Source organism: Prionailurus viverrinus, chromosome A1 (assembly GCF_022837055.1).
Source record: "Prionailurus viverrinus isolate Anna chromosome A1, UM_Priviv_1.0, whole genome shotgun sequence".
Taxonomy (NCBI): Eukaryota; Metazoa; Chordata; class Mammalia; order Carnivora; family Felidae; genus Prionailurus; species Prionailurus viverrinus.
Window position 1 is genome coordinate 4489967 of NC_062561.1, and position 22112 is coordinate 4512078.

Sequence of the window (22112 nt, forward strand, 5' to 3'; positions counted from 1 at the left end):
CCACTGCTGTGTGACGGGCTCTCGGCTGAGCGTCCTTCACCTGTGTCCAGCCTCGCCCTCTTCTCCAGCGTCTCTGCTGCTGGACACGGTCTCCCAGGTCACCCCTGGCCTGGTGCGAAATACACCCTTTTCCCCAACCCCGGGATGAGCTGAGCAAATCCCACACGAGCTGAAACCCCACACGATTTCCTCGCCTTCCATTCTTCGGCCACGAAACGAAATCCCAGGATGTCATGCCGGTTGGCAGGTCCTTTGGGAGCCGGCTTCGACCCCTTCGGTTTCTCACGCGGCCCGTCAGTTGGATTCAAGCCACACACCCAGGCTCTTCGGGGCTGGGGGGGGGGGCCCTCCGGGATGCCGCCTGGGCCTTGCCTCCCGGGCCCCCTTCCCGCCCGGACACTCCCCAGAGGGAAGGACTCCGTTACCCGAAGGCCGCGACTTGAACACCCCCCCGTCGCTGCACACTTCACTTCACCATGAACTTTCATCACAACTCCATGTGCCTGTCTCCCCGCTTCGACCAGACGCTCCCTGGGAGGATTACCCAGTTCAGCTCGCCTCTCCGCTGCACAAGGCACGCTGCGCTCCACCGAGGTCGGCTACCCCTCGGCCCTTCTAGCAAAGCCCCCACCGCCCTCTTTTTACCAGTTCCTACAAATGGCACCGGCTGGGTCCCTGGGAGCCTCCCCGGGGAGGCCTTTCAGATTCCCAGTGTTCACCCTCCCCCGTCCCCTGCCCCTAAACTACCCCCTCTTCCAGGGCAGCCCAAGGGAAGGGAGAGAGCAGTTTGGGAAGGAGGTGGAGGTCAGGAGTAAACAGTGGGGACGGGCTGCCTGGCAACCCTCTCGGGGAATACTTTTCACTGCAAACAATGGGCTATTTACTTCACTTCTCTGAGTGTTAATTAGAGAAGGAAATTCAGGCATGTTCCCCGCCCCCCCCCCCCCCCCAGGGTAGGCAGCGGATCTCCTGGTGAAGCGGCTCGATCTCCACCCAGAACGAAAGGCGAAAGGCGAAAGGCGTGTAAAGGCCTGTGCGGCTCATCTACCGTCCATCCAAGAGCTGCTCCTACAGAGAAGGCCTTTTCACTCTGGGTGTGGCTTTACCAGGCTTATTCCAACATGTGCGCACTTTCTTCAGTCGAGCGGCTCTTCCCTGTTCCCCTGGGGACCCCTCCTCTCACACTTGTCTAGTGGTTTAAGCCTAATCATTCAGGGATGAATTTTTGCTGACAGGAAGTCTATCACTGTCCAGTCAGGAAATGAGCTGTAGATCCAGAAACCCTCCTAGCAGTCACTTTCTATTAAAAAAAAATTTTAAACACCACACCCACCCACCCACCCACACACCCACCCACACACACACAGTCTTATTTTGCTACTCAAATGCATTACTGGAACCAGTTTGGCAAATTAACTTTAATATACAGATACAAAACAACAAATATAGATTCACAGCATTTACAAGAAATCATTCAAATAACATTGTAAATAATATCTTTTTTTTTCTTTTTACAAAAACTTCATTCAACAGAAATACCTATCAAGTTATAGCAGTCTGGTACAACATAGTTGAGCTGTCAACAGCTAATTCATCAGTTTCGAAGCTGTCACTTGGCTTAACAACATTGTCTTGATGTTGATGAGTTAAAAATCAAGGAGAAGGTTATTAAAAGTTTGCAAAATGGGTAAACACAACTGATGCTAATATTTACAAAAGAGACCAATTAATTATTAAATTACAGAATCAGTTAAAGGATTTTCTAAATATAAAGGTTGATGCCTATGACAGAACTAAGACAATAAAGTTAAGCGTGCTGTAGCTAAGTATATTTGCATCAAATATTTAAGCTTCTGGGTTTCTCTTTTCAAGATCAGACAGTTGGCTGCTTATTCTATTCAAAACCATTTGAACTCTACTTCTGCTGCAGAGAACAGCATCAGCCAAGTGGAATTCTGACAAGGACATTTGTAGGGTAAGCTTCTTACAGGGACACCTGCTTTTGAGCGGTTTGGCCTCGCCGATCTGTGTCCAGCATCCCTGGCCTGTCAGCCATCAAAGGGACATTTATCCACACTTGTCACCGCTGGCCTGTGAGGGACACATGTGTTTCTGCTCTCTTCCATAAAACGACCATACAGCACGCTTCTTCCTGACTCCAGGTACTCGGGCTGCTCTATTCGGGTAAATAAGTGGACTTATCTGTGTTGAGAAAGACCAGCAATTGGGGCACGTAGAGATTTATTTCCAACTCACAGGTGCTGGATTGTGGCTTTTACGAAAAGATTTCCACCGTGAAACAAAGTCTGAATTAAATGCACTTTTGTTTTGTGTCTAGACAACAGCAACGTAGGATCGAGGGGATTTTCTGAACAGGCTTGGAGTTGGTCTTTGTCTGGACTAGGTATAAAAAGGCACAACAATATTCAGAAACAGCATGGAGCCCGGGGGTGAAATGTTTTCAACAACAACCTCAGATCTACCGGGGAAAAGAGATCTACTGAAAATCACACTATGAAGAAGGGACCCCGAGAAAGCTCTAGCACATTGCTGTCATCCTTTTTCTTATCTGTGGGCCAAAGATACAGAATGGTGTTTCTCTAGGATTTTACAAATGTCCCATTTTATGATGGTTTACGATTTACTGCAAGGTGGTTGTGCGTTTTTGGTAGGATTAAAACTGAGAAGGCTGCTTTTGACTCACAGTCATTTGAGTGGTCTTCCAAAAGAGTTGGCAAATTCTGAAATATAAATAGTAGAATAAGTGAAATCTGTCAAAGTGTTGTGCCATCTTTGTGGTTGTGTGTGAGTGTGTGTGTGGGGGAGCTGGGGGGGCATCCAGAGTATGCAAGGGGGGGTTAAAATGAGACAAACAGGGAAAAGCAAGACTCCCAAACACACAGAATCCACACAGGAGGCTCTTGGCTTCTCTTTTTCTTCCCAAGAGGAACACGTGACTTAAATTAAGAAGGAAAGTTTGGCAAAAACCTACGATTAGAATACTTGAGCCACGTATTCTTTATAGAACTCAGGCGTTTGGTAAGGAAAAAAAAAAAAAAAGAACTCAAGCTAGACAAACAGATTTAAAGACGTCAAAGGCATTCTACCTTAAAAAAAAAAAAGTCTCAGTTTTCAAAATCGCCTAAGATTTCAGGCAGTATCCACTCAGGGTGGAGATTTGATCGTGTGACTCTCCACACTGTCCCAAGTTCACGGGGCAGCCTCGTGAAGGCCCTGGGGTCCGAGCTTCCTTCTTCTGCTAGAGAATCCACGGAGGGACAGGTGGCACCCAGAAGCTGGGGCCGGGCGGGGAAATCAACCGTGGTCACAGAATTTAAGCCCCTCCTCACTGCGCATTAGTATCAGTAAATGGGAGCCCTAAAGTGGCTCTTCGGTTGAATTCAATCCTCATCGAAAATGTGACACAAGCAAACGTTTCTCTTTTCTTCCCTAAAGCAATTTTCTTAGATTAAAAAAAAAACAAAAACAACTGTCCAAAATTGTCGTATAGACTAACGACTCCGTTTAGCACAGAGACTCCTACGGCTATTACTAAGGGGCCCACAAAAAGCGCGTTAAGCGTGGTTTTCGAAATCTATCGTTGCGTTCTGTTAGCAGAAGGGTCAGTTACATAAACGCAACTAAAAGGGGGCGTTCCCCTCAGACCCGGAACGGCGCACGCGCGCACTCGCCCGGCCCCGCAGAGCCACGGCGCCTCCCGAGCAGCCCCCTCTCGGACGCCGCCGTCCTCCCGGGAGCGGAGCCGGGGCGTTAAGGGCCCCGGCAGCAGCCCCGGGCGGCCGGCCGCAGGGCAGTACCGGCTCGCGGCGACACGACACGCGGGCGGGCGAGCACCTCGACGCGGCGCAGCGGGGTCGCGACGGGCCCGACTTCCAGATGGCGCTCCGAGGCCCGCTCCACGTCCAGGGTCTCGTCTTCTGGACGCGTGACGTCACCGCCTCTGGGGCCGGCCCTGGGTGGAGGGGAGGTGGGGGAGAAAGGAGGGGGCCGGGCCCTCGGAGGCACGGCCACCCCCTCTGGCTGCGGCGCTCCGGGTTTCCCGTCCAGCACGGCCGCCGGGGAGCACACGGCAAGGGCTTCTCAGACGGAAGCCACGGGCGTCTCCCGCGCTGCCCCGTCCGGCGCCCCGGGTGCGTTTCAACGGCGTGGCCCTTGCGAAGCCCGTCTTCTGGAGACGCGCGTCCGAGTTCTTTCCCTCCGGGTTTACAACGCGGGCGAAGACCAGGAGATTGCGACCGACAGGCCTCGGCCCACGTGGCCCCCGGGACAGAGGACGGCCGTGTCTGGGGCGACGTGTACTCTTCGTTCATTCTTACCGAACGGATCTCCGGAAGCCTCCTGACAGCACAGTAAGGCCGGGGCTGGCCCCGCTGGGTGTGGAGTTTATGCAGGAGAAGTCGGCTTCGGCTTCGGGTCCCGAGGGGGGCTGCTGGGAACCGCGTGCTTTCTCGGCGGACCGTTCGGGTCGCCGTCACAGGATTGGTGGGGACGCCCCGACAACTGGTGGGAAAACCTCGGATGTTCTAAGAACGCCTTGCAACAGCTGCAGGTGCGTTAATTTATCGTAAAATTAAAGCAGGTGGGGTTTCATATCGCAAACAGGTGCGTCCGATTAGTCTGTTAGGTCACAGCGTGTGAGTGCGTGTGACTTCCGCCGCGCTCCGGCAGGAGGGTGTCCGCCGGGGGGGGGGGGGGGGGGGGGCAAGGATGACACCAGCCCGCGGCGGGACGCGGCACTCTCTCCCGTAAGCAGCGGCAGCTTCAGGAGGCTTCAGTGACCCCGACTGCCCTCCGCGTGAGGGATTCAGGGCGCTCGACCCTCCAGCCTGTGGGGGACGCATCTGGCAAGAGGCAGCCTGCGCTATTTGGCAACAATGCAGAGGACACCAGGGGACACGATGGCCACGTGCGCTGTGGCGGGAAGTCCCCTAACACTGGAAGAGAGGCAGAGCTTACCGGTGCTGGCGAGACACCTTCGCACCAAGCCCATCGCTACCGTCCCCCTGGAACCCACGTGCAACGGTGACAGTGCGATCCGGTCCGTCCTCAGGAAGGGCAGCACTGTGCGTGCCCGTCACGGCGATGCCCGCTGGGGTCACCGCTCGGCTTCCCTGAGGTCGTCGCTGGTTCCCAGGGCCCGGCCGGCTCGGCACGGATCACGGAGGGGTCTCGTGGACATCGGGGCCGCGCCTCACGACCTTCGCCTCCCTCCCAGGGGGGAGCCGGGCCTCTGAGCGCTGAGGTGCGTCCGCGCCCTTCTGTTCCCCACGGATCCCCCGAAACAAGTTCTCAGCACCGGGGTCAGCACGCGAGAAACAAAACTGGTTCTCCTCTTTGCGGACACCTCGGCAGAGGCGCGGCCTTCCGTTTTCACTTCTTGAAAGGGGTGAGTCTGTTGAACGTGTGCCAGAAGAGCGAGGGCTTTCTCTTGGGTTCTGCCAGGGCAAACACCTGCTGCTGGGGGACGCTGGTGGGCACGGTCACGTGGCGCTGGTGAAGCGGGTGCAAGCTCTGGTGCGGCAGGGCCACCGGGCACGCGCTGTAGCCTAACCCGAGGGGGGAGGGGGACGGAACAGGGACCCAGCGTCACTCGTCGGCCGAAAAGGAAAAACAGCACCAACACTCGAATTCTCAGCTGATTCTTAATCCACGTGCACCCAGAGGGCATCTAAGAGCCATCACGACGCTGCTTATGTGCAGACACTGCGTGCGCAGCCACGGATTAGGTGGCGTCACAAAAACCCTCCGGGGAGGGGACCTGAAACCCAGAGAGGTTGTGACCATCACCTGCGCTCACGAGGCAGGAGTGGCAGGATCAGGGCTGCTCGCGATGAGAAGCAGTGAAATGCTCCGAGAGCCTGCGGCCCAGCCTGCCCTGGCCCAAATCCTACTCTGCCGCTTACTGGCTATGACTATTCAGGATAATTATTTGGGAAATTATTTGATTTCTCTGCACCCCCACTCCCTAAATCTGTAGTGGGGATAACAGCACCTCCTGGTTGCTATGACAGCTAAGTGAGCTAATATAAGGAATGTGCTTAGAACAGGGACCCCGAACTGAATTGCTAAATCGAAAGTGTCTTATTGGGATAGGGGTTTTCAATCTGCACAGAGGTAATGAAAAAGTCTTATTAAAATTAGCTACGAGATCACAAGCTAACTGTGAAAGTCAGCGTGGCAGGAGGAAATAGCGTGGGTTCCCGAAGGAGCCAGGACTCAGGGCAGAAGGCATCCTTGCCCTGGTCTGGACTGGCAGGAGGCTCTCCTGGCCTTCCCACATAAGAGGTGCCTTCCTTTCGGGGTGCCCGGGTGCCCAGGAGGCTCTCTTGGCCTTCCCACATAAGAGGTGCCTTCCTTTCGGGGGTGCCTGGGTGCCCAGCTGCTGAAAGACAGCAACTAACAGATTCTAACAGGTGATATTTACTAGTCACCGGCCACTCAAGTGAAGAGGCTCACAAACAATAGGTGTTTCTGCCTTCAAGGTATTTGTAAGTCAGTGGGAGGTGGGGGGGGGGGGGTGTCTGCATTTGAGGGGGGGGAGCAGCAGGGCAATGGCAAGGTTAAGTGCTGTTTTGGTAATGAAATCTTCCAGTCCCCTGGCCCGCCCTGGGCTCAACTGGGTCTTGTTTTCCCATTTTCAGTTACAAACATACTGAATGGGACACAATTCATAGGACATGTCGTTCTTAGAAAAGTTGACCTGAATAAAAGTTTCTAAGAACATGACAAATATTTTTGGGATAAAAATCCTTATTATTTCATTCCTGTTGGACGAGATCATGTGTATCACACGCACTGTAAAAATAAATCTTTGTTTGCACATCGGGACCCCCGGGCGTGACCTGAGCACTGCTAATTTCACAGCATGTGCAGGGTAGGGGGGCCCTGCTGGAAACAGGCTGGCGTGCCTTCCTAACTCATCTCTTCACATCCTACACTTTTAGGCCCATTTTTCTTCTCTAAACTCGAATGCAGCCTGCACTGACGAGCAGTTTGGGGCCGGAGACTGCCTCCGGCCGTGCCCAGACCACGCAGGAGCTGTTGGCTTGCCTCAGACTGGCGAACTGGCCGGGCCTGGGGAAGAATGCCGGCACCTCCTCAGGACGGAGGTCTAGAAGCTCTTGGTACCGATTCAGAACACATCTTACAGGCTCATATTCAAATGTAGGCAAATACTGAAACACACTCACACTCAAAAGCAAATGCAGATTGACAGACCCGTACCATCACCTGTACGCCTCCCCCTCACTGAAGGCTGGTCGTCAGCGGGCTAACCACCGCGGCGCTCGCCTTGATCTGAGTTCCGATACCGATTCCCACGAAGGAGATGGGGAGACGAAGCGTCCTTCAAAACTTACCCTTTGACTTCCCGTGTCCTGCCTTTTGAGCATTTAGCATGGCGAGTTTCTTTTGATTTTCTGAAATTTCCATTCCTGGATTTAGAAACAGACATGATACACATTCAAAACAAGCGAAACCACTGCAGAGTAAAACCAGAACCATAACCTGGAGCAAAAAACCTCATTCCTTGAGGAACCAAGGGACACTGAAAAGCTTACAAATGGAGAAGTAGCAAGGACTGTCCCCAGGACGGACACTCGGATAACCTGCTCCCTACAAGGACATGTTAAAGGGTGACATGGGGTGCTGTTAATAACGACACACAGACCACTTGTGCAGACCCAGACGCACGTCCACGTAGGGTCACCCAAATCACAACCATAAAGGGTGAGGCCCTAGGAGGAGAGGGCAAATGGAAGGAGTCCCAGGGTCGACTGGCCCACCTGCTGTGAAAGCCGAGTGAGCGATTCCACCTTGAACATCTGCGTAATGGGAACTGGATTTTGTACCCCAACTGTCGAGAGCATGGGCCTTGAACTTCCCCTGTAAAGTTCGCTGTCTGCACGGAGTGGGTGAGGTGGGGGGAACAGCAGGCCCCTGCACGCAGGACGTGGAGAGAGAGCAAAGGCCAGGGACGGAGGAGGGCCAAGTCTGTCAGGCTGGCTCCTAGGCCGGCAAGAAAGCTTCTTCCAGGAGGCAGCTCTACACCCAGCAGAAGGAAATCAGGGCTCAGCCTCCGCTGTCACACTCAGCTCCCGGCTGCTCCCTGGGCCGTGGCTCCCTGACCGAGCTGACGTCTGACAGGTCCTGACCCCTCCCTCAGGTGCCACACACTGGCTTCTGCTGCTCCTGGACCCGCACGGGCCTTCTGCCCCACTCCGGCCCTCCATGCCCAGCCTGCCTTATGGCGGACCTCCCCGATCTCTCCACACATGAGGTGACAGGCACTGGACTAACATAACATGCCTGGCGAGGACCCGGGGCCACCCTCGTTCATTCCACATTCACCCAGTCCAGAGACTCCCAGAGTGCCCCATTCATTCATTCATTCATTCACTCATTCATTCACGTCTTCTGAGGACCAGCCACAAGGGAAGCAGTGTACTAGAGAAAGGTATAAAATCAAGGCTCGTCTTTCTTTCTGTCAAGGGACAGAGTTGAGACGTGTTTAGGATGCCCCCTGCAATATTGGTTCTATCTGAGGGGAAACTGCAATATTCCAACTTACAAATGATGTCAGGGCCTACACTAGATGGCCTTACATGGCAGGTAAAATTGGGATCTTTGCAAATATTTGAGGCGTTCTCGGCATGACAGAGTGAGGAGTCTTACTCCAGTGAGACCCCAGTCAAAAGTGGCACCGACATACGGCAGCTGCTGGGAAGCAGCTTTCCTCTTGGTAAAAGGGGGTCGTCCACTTAGCGGAAGGGGTCCCCTGTGAGTAATGAGTGCTACAGGTGTCACTAGGGGTTGAGGTTCAGCGTTTCAGAGGAGATTCCTGCTTGATGGTGAGTGAGCCAGACTGACTCCTAAACCCCTTCCTGCCCTAACGTAGGATCCCACACACCCTCCTGTGGGTGAGATTCAGATCCATAGCGAAGCCTAGGATCGGTACAACACGGATCCGTAGAACACGGACAGGGCGGGGGTAGGCCCAGGTTTCCACTCTAGCTTTCGTCGCGGCAGTGGGTGGCTTTTCTGTCCTGCACTACGTAGCCTTTACGGTCTGGGCTTACGTGGGCTGCAGAGATGAATATCCTCACTCCACCTCACCTTTAAGGCCCCCGGTCCCTGTGGCATCCTGACATCTGTCCGACAGTTGGTGCTCAAAACCCTAATGTGCTCGGAAGGCCCTGCACCTTGGGCTTACAGACCGGGCCTGACAGTTTCCGGCTTTTAGGGCTAATCAGTACCTGGAGGCGAGCAGACCCTGGGACGGTAAGGGCGACAGGAGGAAGCAGTGCCTGAACCGTAGGACAGGGTGCACGGTCCTCAGCTTCATGCACGAGAGAGATGGGGAAACCGGTGGGCCAAGGTCTTGGGTCTGAATGGACTAGGGCAGCAAGGTAAATTTAAAGTGCTTTAAAGGTACACCTGAAGAGGCGGCCTCGAGGATCATCCGGTATTTCTCATGGCCTGGATGACAGTCACCAGAGTGTGGCCCAGTCTCGGGGTGACACCGAGCTGGCTTTAAATGCTAAGTGGTCACGCTAGAAGAGTGGGCAAGTGCCTTGAGCCTCAATTTCCTCACCTATAGTAATGGGTATAGCAACAGTATCCACATCTTGGGATTAAACGGCACAACCTCCGTACGTGTGTTAATCGACTATGGTAGCCGTAAGGCTCTGCGGTCAGCAGCAGGCTATCAGTCGTCAAGAGTTAACACGCGGGCTTCTGACTGTGCGTGGGGCCGACCGTATTCGGGATTTGCAGATCCCGCTTCTTTTCTGCAAGGGGGCTACTTGACCCCGGGGGGGGGGGGCGGGGGGCGGGGAAGAGCTGACCGCTGGGCTGGGGGGGGGATGCGGCTGGGGCGGGAGGGCAGAGGCGCCGCTCACCCATCTCGCGGTCCTCCCGCACGCGCCTCCTCTCGTCACCGCAGGCCTGCAGCCACCTCGCCTTGTCTTCCTGCTTCTTGGCACAGAACAGGTGAACCTCGTCGGTGGTTTTGCTGACGAGCTTGAAGGCGTTCTTCACGCTGAGGTTCCAGTCCTTGTCCCGCCCGTCCTCCAGGTCCACAAGCCGCACCTCGTCCATGTCCGTGCGGCCTCGGTAGTAGAGCACGTCCCTGCGCAGCAGGTCCTTCTTGCACGACACCAGCTGGTGGTCAAACAGGAAGAACGTCCGCTGCTGGCTCTTGCCGTGCCTGCTGACCTGGGTCAGCTCCCCGGAATGGATCAGTTCCGAGCTCCGCTCGAGGATATCCAGCCCCTGGAGGGAGGAAAACACAGTTCACGGTCTCCCCATCCCGATTCCTTCACGCGTCACGGAGACAGGAAGAGGTCCTGACACGGTCTGTTCTCGGACCTTCCAGTCACAGGAGACCCGTCCGCGGGTCAGCGGGGCTAAAGAGGCCACGTGAATCTCGGGCCGTTCGTCTCCCTGTGTGTGAAATTTCCTTTCTTTACCTCCTACTCAGCGGGAAATGTTACGGCGTCTCTGTGTTGTGAGGTGTATTCCCGGTGGCAAACGTGCTGGGTCACCAGACTCCACCCCGTCTGAAATGGCTGCTCCTGGGAGAAGAAGGGCACCACAGAGGCTTCCTACGGGTGGGAACTCTGTGCTATCGACCCTGGGGCTCGGGCTTTCCCGTCTGGTATACACAGCGGCTCCCAGAATAAAAACTAGCTTCGGATCTTGGAAACAAAAGGCCACGTGGCAAACTGCCAACCAGAGATCGGTGAACTTCTGACAGTAAATTATCCCCTCAGTGCCACAGTCCAAGAACACAAGGAAAAATACACCTTTACAGTATTAGGTTGGGTCTAACCCAATGTACCTTTATGGTATTGGGTATGACACCGGCCTTTGGTCTCTAAGATTTTTATTCTCCTTCAGTCCCGGTCACACACAACGTTTTGTGGAGGCAGAAAATCTTGACTCCAAAACAGTTCCACTTACTTGCCTATAGCAATTCTGTGCCCCAGATTCTGCACTTACAAAGTAAGAGAGTTAAACACAGTGATGTCTGGGGGCCCATCCAAGCTCCACAAGTCTCTACGGCCCCTGAAATAGAAGTATCTCTTTCCAACGTTCACAGCCATCACCTACTTTAGTTAAAAACCTAACTTCTCCATCCAAACTTTCTTAATCCTTCGGGACAGTGTGTTTTGACCAATCAATTTGATGTAGGACGAATCTCACTTGGTCTAAACACAATCGGAACAGCACCAGCTGATCGTTCTTAATGACTGCCATAGGGTCTAGCGGTCACCAGCACGCGCTCTGAAGCCAGGCTGCCTGACTAGATTGGAATCCGGGTCTGCCACTCTCCAGCTGTGTGGCCTTGGGCCAGCTCCCTACCCCTGCGTGTTTCCGTTCCCTATCAGTTCAGTGGAGGCCACAGCAGTCCCTACCTCATAGGGTCACTGAGAGGATGAAACGAGTTCGCATATAAAAACGGCTTAGAGCAGTGCCAGACGCTGCTGTGGTTGTTGTGTTTATAAATAAATACGCACGCTAGACCATTCTTACAGGGTGTGCCAAGGACTGCGTTTACCACCGTCTTAGACGATCCTCACAACAGCCCTGTGAGGCAGGTAGTGTTTTCAACCCCACCTTATGGATGAAAATATTGATCTTGCCCAGATCAGACCAGTTCAGACGCACGCAGTGTGAGTCCGGAGTCCGTACTCCTCCCACACTATATTGTGTATTTTAAGGGTTCTCCGTTTGCTTTCATGGAGCGTACTTCCTAGCAGGAGAGACAGCGTAAACGATAAATGAATTACAGACACTCTTCAGAGTTGATTTCTTGGTGCAGGTGAGGCGTCAAGTAGCTGACTGTTAAGGTCAAGCACGTGCCTCAAAACGCAGACACCATTAAGGCCAAGAATACGAAGAGTCAATCACAGGATGCTCAAGTATGGCATCAAACTAGAGCAGAGTGAGGGAGGGGGTGACAGTGTTGGGCGGCGTAGCAGGTGCGGGAAGGGGTTCGCACTTACCTCCCAGCCCACGATGGACACCTGCCACCGTGCTATCTTGTCTATGCTTTCCAGCCTGCGCTTGCGCTCGTTGATCAAACAGGCTACGTTCTTCATGGCTTCGTAGGCTGCCTTTATATTGTTGTAATCACTGTAAAGCAGGAGGTTCATTTTAGCCATATAACCTGAAACCTGCAAAGGCAGACTGACAAAGTCATGCCCCCCATCCCTGATTTGTATACCAACAGTCTAGACGACGTGGCATCTAAAGAACGGCCATTGTTCCCTTTTTCTTTTTCCTCTATGAATAGACCACAGTCTCCATAGGTTAAGGGAGCTGACCGAATGCAATCCAGAATTCTTTGGAATAAGAATGTTTTCATTCATTTCCCAGAAATCGCAATGAATGAAAGTGAATGCCACAAGAAATAAGTTTTAGTCACAGTGACAATAGATTATTTTCATCAATAAAGAAAGGAAAGTCTTTATTATTGCTTTGGTTCTCTTACGGCCAGTTTTGCTATATAAAGTACTTTAACAATCAGTAACCATTCTCGAGACTAATTATCCGCTCTGAGCCTCATCTGTGATGAGATTCAGGAAAGGACACAAAGGGGACATGAGCCACAGAAGCTGGACGTGGTGTCATGTAAACGCTAACACCGTATTCACCTCACCGAACGACCTTCATTTCTGGTGCTTCCGTATCCTGCAGTCAGATCAAACTAAATATTCCCTGGAACAGGCTCCTGTTCCCCAGGTTTCTAAAACCGGAGGTACTGGAAAAATAAATTACAGCTATACTCTACACACAGACTCGGGCAGGGCACGTCTAGTATTGGGAAGTTTTACATTCCAGTTTGCTCGGCATTAATAATTTGGGGACATGTAAACCAATCATCCAGCTAATGAGCTGAATTCTTCACTTTCTGGCACGTTCCTGTGTCTCACGGGATAGACGGAGCCTTTGGATCTCAGCTGCACCGAATTCAGATCCTCCTGCACAGTCAGGACAAGAAAGCCTTGGAAGCAGACTCTTGTTTATTTAGCAAACACAATTAAACTCCACTCCTGGGAAGTCCCTGGGCACTCCCCCACAAGGCAGACCTCGCTGTCTTTAAACAGGCCCGTTCACACTCAGAAGCGGGGCACAATGGAAGACCCAAACAGATACAAGGGGGCTGCCAAGATAATGGGAGCCACCACTCACCCCGGGCCTCAGGCAATGAAGAAGAGTGCACAAAATTATTGTATATTTTTCCCTACAAGATTTTCTGTCAATCCTAGGAAAGAGGCAGAACGCAATATTTTGGTTTTTTTTAATTGTTTTGTTTTATTGAATGAAGACAGGGAAATGGGCTTTCTGTCATTTCCTTTAAAATGATTTGGGGGGAGGGAGGGTAGTAGCCAAAATACACAAATGCCTCACAGTGAGAAATGCCCTTAGAAGAGAAAAACCAACTGTTGAAGGATGATGTACAGACTTCCGGACATACACTTCCCACCTGAGAACGTGCCAATCTGCTTGCCCATGTCTGTCAAGATGTCTCTTTTTACTCTTATCTATTTTCTCTGGTTCCTCAGCATGGTGTGTTTTCATTCTTGAACATTTTCTTTAAATGTGTGGCTCTCCTAACTTCGCTATTTTGCTTCCACTCAAGTTTTCTGATTTTCCCATCAGAAATAGAAATAGAAACAGAAACAGAAATAGAAATAGAAATATACATAGCTCTCTTCTCTCTTCTCTCTTTCAATGAATGCCTTTCTCTTATTCCTTTAGTCTTAATTCTTTAACATCCATGTCTATAGGGTCTATTGTTTGGCAACCCAGCTCTTTTTCTCTTTCCACCTTCCAATCTAATTGTAAAAAGATTCCTTCTGCAAGCCCCATGTCTCCACAGGAGTCCGGCAACAGACAGGACAAAAGATGGCTCCATCCTGCACACCCTGCAGGGCCAGGCACTGCCGGGGAGAATGTGATTGCTCTCCGGGCAGCCGTTAGCTGTGAAAAGCCAGCACTGTGTGGTTTGGCAAGGCAGATTTCCTCTGGGTACAATCCTGTCCCCCTCTCTGCATCCTAGAGCCTTTCCAGATCATCCTTTCAAGGGCTACAGGTAGGTACACTGAAAGCTTTGTACCAGTGACATGGATGTCAGGAATGAGGTTTGAGTCTTACCTAAAATAGCAAGCTTTATCCCAAAACCTTGGTATCCAGCTGGCATTCCGGTTGTGGCCTGGTGAAAACACAGCAATAACCCAACCGGTGCCACTTAAAGGCACCACGCACAGCTGGGTCCTGCACATCTTGGGGAGTGGCACAGAACGGCATGCCCATTCCAACACCCAGTGGGTGAGATCTCACAAATAATCACGGCACGGTTATGCGTCATTCTGTACATGCAGGAAAACCGTGAGTTGCTGTTAAGTAGCAACTTAATAGCTCCCCCAGAAGAACTTAGGGACAAACTTAGGGACAAGGAAATGGAGCATTCGGGTGACCATGATGAGAAGTCCCGTGCTCCAAAGCGCAAGGTGTACGGGGTGGAACGGATCATGGAGACAGAGTGAGCACCCAGGCTGGGCAAGAAAGGGCTTAGAGCCAGACGGGACCTCGGGGAGATGCTTCTCCAACCTGACCCTACACACTACCCTGTCCCCTCGAGATTCCCCACTCTTTCAGGGTTTAAACTCTGGCAGTCCTCACCCTTCCGTAAGGTAACTTCTCCTTGCAGTACATGATAGCGCTCTGGGGGTGAGTTGCTATGGGACGGGAAGCAGACTGTTTCCGAAACTGAAGTTATGCCGGTGTAGGTCTTTATTTATTAACTACTGAGTAGCTACAAAAGAGCATTTGTAGGATATACGTCATCTATAAGGACCAACAGACAACACAAACCCCCGTGTGCTCATGACACAGTTTAAGAATTATTCTTAAATGTTGAGTATCTCTAGGAACAGATATTCCGGAGCCTCTTCGATGACCCTAGTTCAGACTTCAGAGTAATCTTGAACGTTCAAAGCGACATGACAGCTTCTTCCCCAACGCTCAGCGAGAGCGTCAAGAGGACGCGTGAGCCAGCCTGTCACCGCCACTCTGCGAAGCCCCGAGTGCCCGCCCCCCTGGGGGCGGGGTGCGCAGGCCCCGGTGCGCGTCCCCCAGAGGCACCTGCCCCTCACCTGTGCTCCTGCGTGGTGTACTTGAGCAACTCGGCCAGCTGCAGAGGGTACTTGCAGATCTTCTGCACCGGCGTCAGCAGGAACCCGTCGATGGCGATGTCGATCATCTGCTGCAGCAGGCGGCAGGCTTCGAAGAAGTGTCGGTAGCGGCCCTGCTTCATCAGGCGGGACAGCTCCGCGCAGGCGCCCGGGTGGTTGTTACAGTACTCAGAGTAGATGGCAAAGCCCTCTTGCTGGGAAGGGGAAGCACAGCCGCGTCAGGCTATGGGCTGGTGATGGGCGCGGCCCCGTCCGAGGGGGCGTCCCGGAGAGCACCCCGATTCTGCCCTGTTCTCATGCAGCAAGCCCGCGTCTTCTCTGCAGGCAGGGGCCGCTTACAGAGCAGGGGGCCTGGGGGGGGGGGGGTGCTGCTCTAGGACTCGGTGCCCTGGCCCCACTCGAAGCCCCCCTCGTCGAACCCTGACGGGGTGTCTCACGGTGGCCCGGGGCTTCCGCAGGGGAGCGGCACCCACTGCCACCGTCATCTCCGCCCCAGCTCTGCTCCAAGGAAAAGGCAGGCGCTGTTCCCAAGTCCTGTCTGTCTCCCCCTCGTCCTCTTTACTTTCACTGACACACAGGCTTGTGACCGTGACCACAAGGGGGGGATTCAAAGCCACCACCCGCTCCCCCCACAGCACGTCCTCCCCCTAACGCCCCACCGCCTGGTCCCCACACACGTGAGCCCCCCGGCTCCCTTCCTTTCTCCCGGACTTCTCCCTTGGAGGCCGCTTGCCACCAAGGTCTCAGGACGCCGGCGCTTCTCTCCCGGATCCCAGAGCGGCACCCTGTCAGTCCCCCATCCGTGCTCGAGGGCTTGCCCCTGCTTCCACATTCCCAGGGCCTCTGCACCCCACCTCCGAACAGCCCCCTGCCGCAGCCACTGCGGCCAGGCTGCCCGCTCGCGGTCGTCCGCCCTGCCCACGGCTGTGTGGTGTCCCACCCCGCAGTTCCTACTTGTCTGTGCCCAGCACGACACGCCTCAACTCCCGTGTCCCAGAAGTCTAGAAGGTTTTCCCCACCCGCCTGTTAATTCTTGGACACTCAACGCCCTGCAGGCAGTTCTGACGCCCCAAGACCAGTTCCATCAGCTGGTTCTCAGAAATCCCCACGCCCACGTGTCTGTCTTTCCACATGCCCACTGCAGTCACCCCTCCCCAGTACCACCTCGTCCCTTGTGTGGCTTCTCCCGTTCTCCCGGCAAGGCCGCGCCCAGAGGCTTCGCCTTCATCAGGCCCTGCCCCCTGCAGCCTGACCTTCACCGACCTCTGAAGCTTCTCTCTTGGAACCTTCTGCTCTGGCCAAACAGGCCTTTCACCAAGTCCCAAACAGACCCAGTGCACTCGTGGGGCGGATGCTCCCCACTGCGTGGCCACCACGGCATTATCTTCAGCCACTTAAAATCAACCTACCCGAGGACCAGCTTCCGTTCTGCTGCCTCTGTATAGCCACTGGGGTCAGTACCCAGCAAGTGCTACCTGAGGAGCTGGCTTTGTCACTGCTATTATTGTTACGATAATTGTGTCCGTTTGGGCTGGGAATAAAGTCTCCTTCCTCTGAAATCTGTTAGTATTAATCAGGGGCACTGAATCCTCAGTTATTAAGCTCACGCCATCATCACAAGACTGTTCTGAGGTACTTACAGCGTTCCACGCAGGGGTCTGAGAACTGCACACCTCGGTCTGAACCTACACCTGCTCCTTACTAATGTGTGACCTTGAGGGGCACCTGGGTGGCTCAGTCGGTTGAGCGTCTGACTTGCGCTCAGGTCGTGATCTTGTGGTTTGTGAGTTCAAGCCCCACGTTGCGCTCTGTGCTGACCGCTCGGAGCCGCTTCGGATTCTGTGTCTCCCTCTCTCTCTGCCCTCTCCCCTGCTCATGCTTTCTATCTCTTTCAAAAATAAACAAACATCAAAAAAAAAAAAAAAAAAACATGTGACCTTGGGTCACTTGCTCTCTGGGCTAGTTTCTGCATCTGGAAAATGGGCAAAATAATCAATCCTACCACGTCATAGCAGTACAGAAGCTAACACAAGAAAACCCTGAAAAGAGTGATTAACATATAATAGTTACTATGAGAGGGACTATGAGAAATTACTCCAAATACAACCCCCTAACTCCAAACTGCATAAAAGTGGGAAGATTCTAAAATCTTGAGGTATGTAGGTAAAGATTAACCATATAAACCAAGCAACTTAATTTACAACTGACATCTCCATTCCATAGGCAATTAATCCAGCAAACAAAGCAAGAAACAAAACAGAACAAAAAAGGACTCCTTTCTAGATTGGAGAAACATTTCAAAATTATTTGACCGGATGTGATTAATAAGACGTAACAGGTGACATACGTGTTGCAGAAAGCAGGATCCTATTTCACTTAAATGAGGTTCCTCTTTATTGTACTGTTTCTCAAGGTCTTTCAGGAACTTTCTTTGGAATTTGTAAATATCTTCAATGTTTCCAAAAATGGTGGCTAGTTGCGCAACAGTGAACATTCCCGTGTGTTTGCGACACTGTCGGATATAGCCCTGCGAAACAGAGAAGTAAACTTTTAAAAATTAATTTGGAGATTCACAGAAATTATTTGAATAATACAGTGTTTTGGGCCCAAAGCCATTATCTTGCAGTAGATTTTAATTAGAGAAAATTATTTTACCCTATGGGTCCCTGATGGGGTAATCACACTTCCGCGACTGCAGTGTGCTATGAATATTTTTGAAAGAAAAGAGAACAACAGGTGCATGTGGTTGGATTTAGGAGGCAAGAAACTATATAAAGTTTTCAGATTATACTCATAAAGCAAAGTTGCAGGGTTTCAAACATGAGGGCTCAAACATTGAGACTGTCATACTTTTTCTAAACTCTTAAGATAATCATTCTCCCATCCCTAATTTCATTTCACAGCTGAGAAGACCTGTCAAATACAGAATGCCACAGCTTGCTGAACGGCTCATGCAGCCGGCTCACTGTCATGGCAAAGAGCCAAGGACATCTTACCCAAGGATTCCACCATTTCCTACTTTCTATACAGAGCACAGATCTGCAGATCTTTAATCCGAGGCCTGCCCCGATCACAGCCCTACTCATTCTCTATGTACAACACCCTAGATGTACCATGGCTTGGGTAGAAGTTAGTGTGGAAGGAAGGAAAGGCCATAAACGTGTGTAATAATTATCCCCAAATCAGCATCATGTAATAACCTAGCCTAAGCGGGCTACATGATAAAATACATACCGCTGCCCACTTGGTCTGAACTTTAACACAAAGACAATGTAAAGGTTCAAGATACAGGCTGTAGGGCAGACCCGTCTGATTTAAATCCTAACCCCACCACTTTACTTTCTCTGTGCCTCAGTTTCCTCATCTGTAATAGGAGGGGTAGTAGGACCTGCCCGGTGAGCATTTGTAGGAATTCATCCAGGTCAAAGGAAGGCACAAAGTCAAAGCTCGACAATTATTAAGACATGACTTATTTTCCTAAAATGGCACTTTAAAAAAACTCCCGTAACTTCTAGGGAACAGATGGTTAAAGCTAAACATCGCTCTGTCTTTCTCTGGCCAGCTAATCCAATCACTGGGCACTTGTCTCCCTTGTGTTTGTCTTTAGTGCTAAATGTTCACAGCTGAACTGAGAGTGCAGCACTCAGCATTCAGGGCCAGGCCAGCGGGAACGAGATGGGGCCAACACCAGTGGAGCGAAAGGCTCATACAAAATCCACAAAAACACAGAGGATCGTGGGAGACACAGAATTTATCACACAGTAGTTACCATGACACTGCAGAATATGGCTTTGAAAATCACTAGATAAAAGCAATTTTTTTTTTTTTTTTTTTTTTGGTCTGCATCTGACTGACTGAGAACCTAATCTGTGAGACAGCGATTAGATGTAGTGGGATGGTAAATAGTGACGCACATTTGCGGAATCGTGTGGGTTTCACCCGACGGGTGTTGCCTCCTCTGAAAGTCATTCACTCTGGGGGCGCCTGGGTGGCTCAGTCAGTTGAGCGTCCTACTCTGATTTCAGCCCAGGTCCCGATCCCAGGGTTGTGAGATCGAGCCCCGCGTTGGGCTCTGTGCTGAGCACAGAGCCTGCTTAAGATATTCTCTGTGCCCCTCTCCCTGCTTGCTCTCTCTTTCTCTCAAATAAATAATAGATAGATAGATAAATAAATAAAATTAAAAGGCAGAAAGTCATTCGCTCTGAATAACCTCAGGATGTCAGTCCTGAGAGTGTAGGAAAGAAAGCTGACTACAGCAGGGGGCCACTGATGCTCAACAAGGCAGACAAGTATTTCATGAGGGTGCAGTCCGTGCAGGGGCCACACGGACAGACAGGGGAGGAAAAGTGAGGGCTACAGAAAAGTGTGTCGGACTGGGGACAGAAGAAAACCACACGGGCATATCCCACAGACAACCTGGGGGAGGCCGCGGGGTCCGGGGTCTTACCTCACAGATGTCCTTGAGGTGCTTGATGTACACCCGCTCAGTGTTCATGATCTCCTGGATGACATTGGTCCTCATCTGGTGCTTGCTCTCCAAGTGTCTGTGGCGGTTCTTGTCGGCATCCTCCTCCTGCTCCTCACCCTGGGTGCTGCTGGAATTCTCCGACAGCTCTTCCTGATTGACACGCAACTGCGGGCCACACACAGGTGACAGGTGACTCGGGGGGAGGCGGCGCCAGAAGCAGGCAGAAGGTCCCCCCCACCCCAGGTTTCCACTTCTCCACGGCTGGTTAGGAAGGCAGCCTGGCCCTAGGCTACGTCTTCATGTACTTGGCAGGGCCACGGCTGGGCCGGCGGCTCAAACCATGGCAGCAATGCCACAGTTAGTTGACCATGGTTGAAATTTTTCCTTCAACCCATCTAATTTCTGAAAGGTTTCATTAAAATGATTACAAAGAGGGGCGCCTGGGTGGCTCAGTCAGTTAAGTGTCCGACTGCAGCTCAGGTCATGATCTTCGTGGTCCGTGAGTTCGGGCCCCACACCGGGCTCTGTGCTGACAGCTCGGAGCCTGGAGCCTGCTTCGGATTCTGTCTCCCTCTCTCTCTGCCCCTCCCCCACTCACGCTCGCTCGCTCACTCTCAAAAATAAATAAACATTTAAAAAATTAAAAAATAAGTAAAATAACGTCACGACAAAGAACTGAGCCTGTAGAGAGCGGGCTTGAGCTGGACGCAGCTCTGCCGCCCCCCACAGGCAGCTGTGGGAAGGGGAAAGCACCACACTTACTCTGACAAAGCTTGCGGGGAACCAGGCTTCCTTGTCTTCACTCCGGCCCCACCACCAGTCCTTGTTAGAGGCTTCCAGAACCTGGATGACATCTCCTGCCTTGAAGCCCAGTTCCTGGTCGTCCATGGTCACGTGGTCCCATAGGGCCTCTGCGCAGACCACACTGCCATCGCTGATCAGCTGCAATGGGGACACGTGCTTAGCGCAAACTGCGGCGGGCAGATGAGGGGACACAGACATCTTCCGCTGCTTCTCTGTACATACTGCTGGCTCCAGGTCAGTCCTTAGTGCTTGAGTGTTGTACAAAATGAGTTTCCTTATCAGGGAAAATCAGGTGGGTGTCTCTCATATGTTCCTAAAGGAAACCCCATATCTATTTTTTTTTCCCAAGGAAGTATTAAAACGGCTCACTTATCTGTACATCAGTTATCTAACAAATATGAATTATGGAATTTTCAGCCCCCAAGCAATTGTCTGTGTCTGAGCAAACTAAATAACACAGAACCAAGCCTCCAATGGTTATGCATATACATTATAGTAAGACACTCACAGGTTCACCTAGAGATTACTCTCCATACTTCATTCATGGTCTGAATAAACTCTTAATCTAACTTGATAGTCTACTACAATTAAAGAGGACACAGCGTGGTCTCCAGATATTTAACAGCTAATTTAAAAAGCCAGGAACAGACACAGCTCATCAGTTAGTCGGCCATAGGGGCAGGTGGCTGTGGGTCCTCTCAGCTCCCAGGGACACTGTCATCTTCTACAGCAACAACCGGTATTACTAATGGAGACGCTAACTCATTGAGAAGTGACATTCCATGCACTCTGGTCAACAACTCCAAAAGCCAGGGGTGTCTTCTAGAAAGAGTTCCATAAAAGGAGCTGCAGATGCCCAGTGGTGGAAAGAACACCAAATGTGTAGTAAGAAATACGTGGCTAATTTCAGGTCTGCCATTTGCTAGCAAGTGTTGCAGCCTCTTAGTCTCTGAGTGTGTATTAAAATACGGGTAGTAATTATAACATCTACCTCTGCGATCGGCTGTGAGATCTTTCTGGGATAACGTAAGGAAGAGCATTTCCGAACAGCACTATCCAAACACTAATGACTGCCGCCCTTATGACTTAGAGCAACGTGTGAGCTTTGGTTATCTAGAAAACTTAGTCACATACGTTGTCTTTGAAAATGCCACGATATCAGAGTTCTAGGTTTGGGAATAGGTTTAGCGAGAAAGAATCAAGGGGGCCAAGTCTAAAGTGACCGTGTACCCTGAGAGTCGGGTCTCCAAGACCCGCCATTGTTGTGTGTGATTCCAGTACCTCGTTGATGGCCAGCTGTTCCCCGCCCGGCTGGAGGTATCTGGGGTTGGCCTGACAGATGTCTTCATAGCTGTAATCCTCCTCGCTGCCGTTGTCATCCACTAAGGCAGAGGACTCGGTACCTCCATCTGAAGAGACTGAGAAAGAAATGGCATGGTTTACGGTTTAAAAAACACGGCGAAGGCAAACTAAATGACCTCTGAGAACATTACTCCCAAGGGGAAGTAATCATTTGTGTCTTCCCCAGAAAGAGGAATCATGAGAAGATGTGTATAGATCTATTAATCCCCAAGTAGACGCCGTGCTAAGTAAGAGCTGCGGTCGAGGGTTACGGG

At 51.8% G+C, this 22112-nt stretch overlaps 1 protein-coding gene across 13 annotated transcripts in view; it reads right to left on the reverse strand.

Annotated features, from left to right (window-relative positions):
• Positions 1-22112, reverse strand: part of SPATA13 (spermatogenesis associated 13) — a 350239-nt gene that overhangs the window by 1308 nt on the left and 326819 nt on the right. For 12 of the 13 annotated variants that reach the window (XM_047873999.1, XM_047873909.1, XM_047874091.1 and 9 more), the window contains 9 exons: positions 21778-21914; positions 20455-20634; positions 19672-19857; positions 17572-17751; positions 15186-15418; positions 12030-12159; positions 9921-10293; positions 7380-7454; positions 1509-5567 (listed from right to left, as the gene is read on the reverse strand). In XM_047873999.1, coding sequence (XP_047729955.1) covers positions 5392-5567; positions 7380-7454; positions 9921-10293; positions 12030-12159; positions 15186-15418; positions 17572-17751; positions 19672-19857; positions 20455-20634; positions 21778-21914 — 1670 coding nt within the window. In that variant the 3' untranslated portion in view covers positions 1509-5391. Of the gene's footprint in view, positions 1-1508; positions 5568-7379; positions 7455-9920; positions 10294-12029; positions 12160-15185; positions 15419-17571; positions 17752-19671; positions 19858-20454; positions 20635-21777; positions 21915-22112 lie in introns of those variants that run through there. The other variant, XM_047874029.1, reaches the window with a different exon arrangement.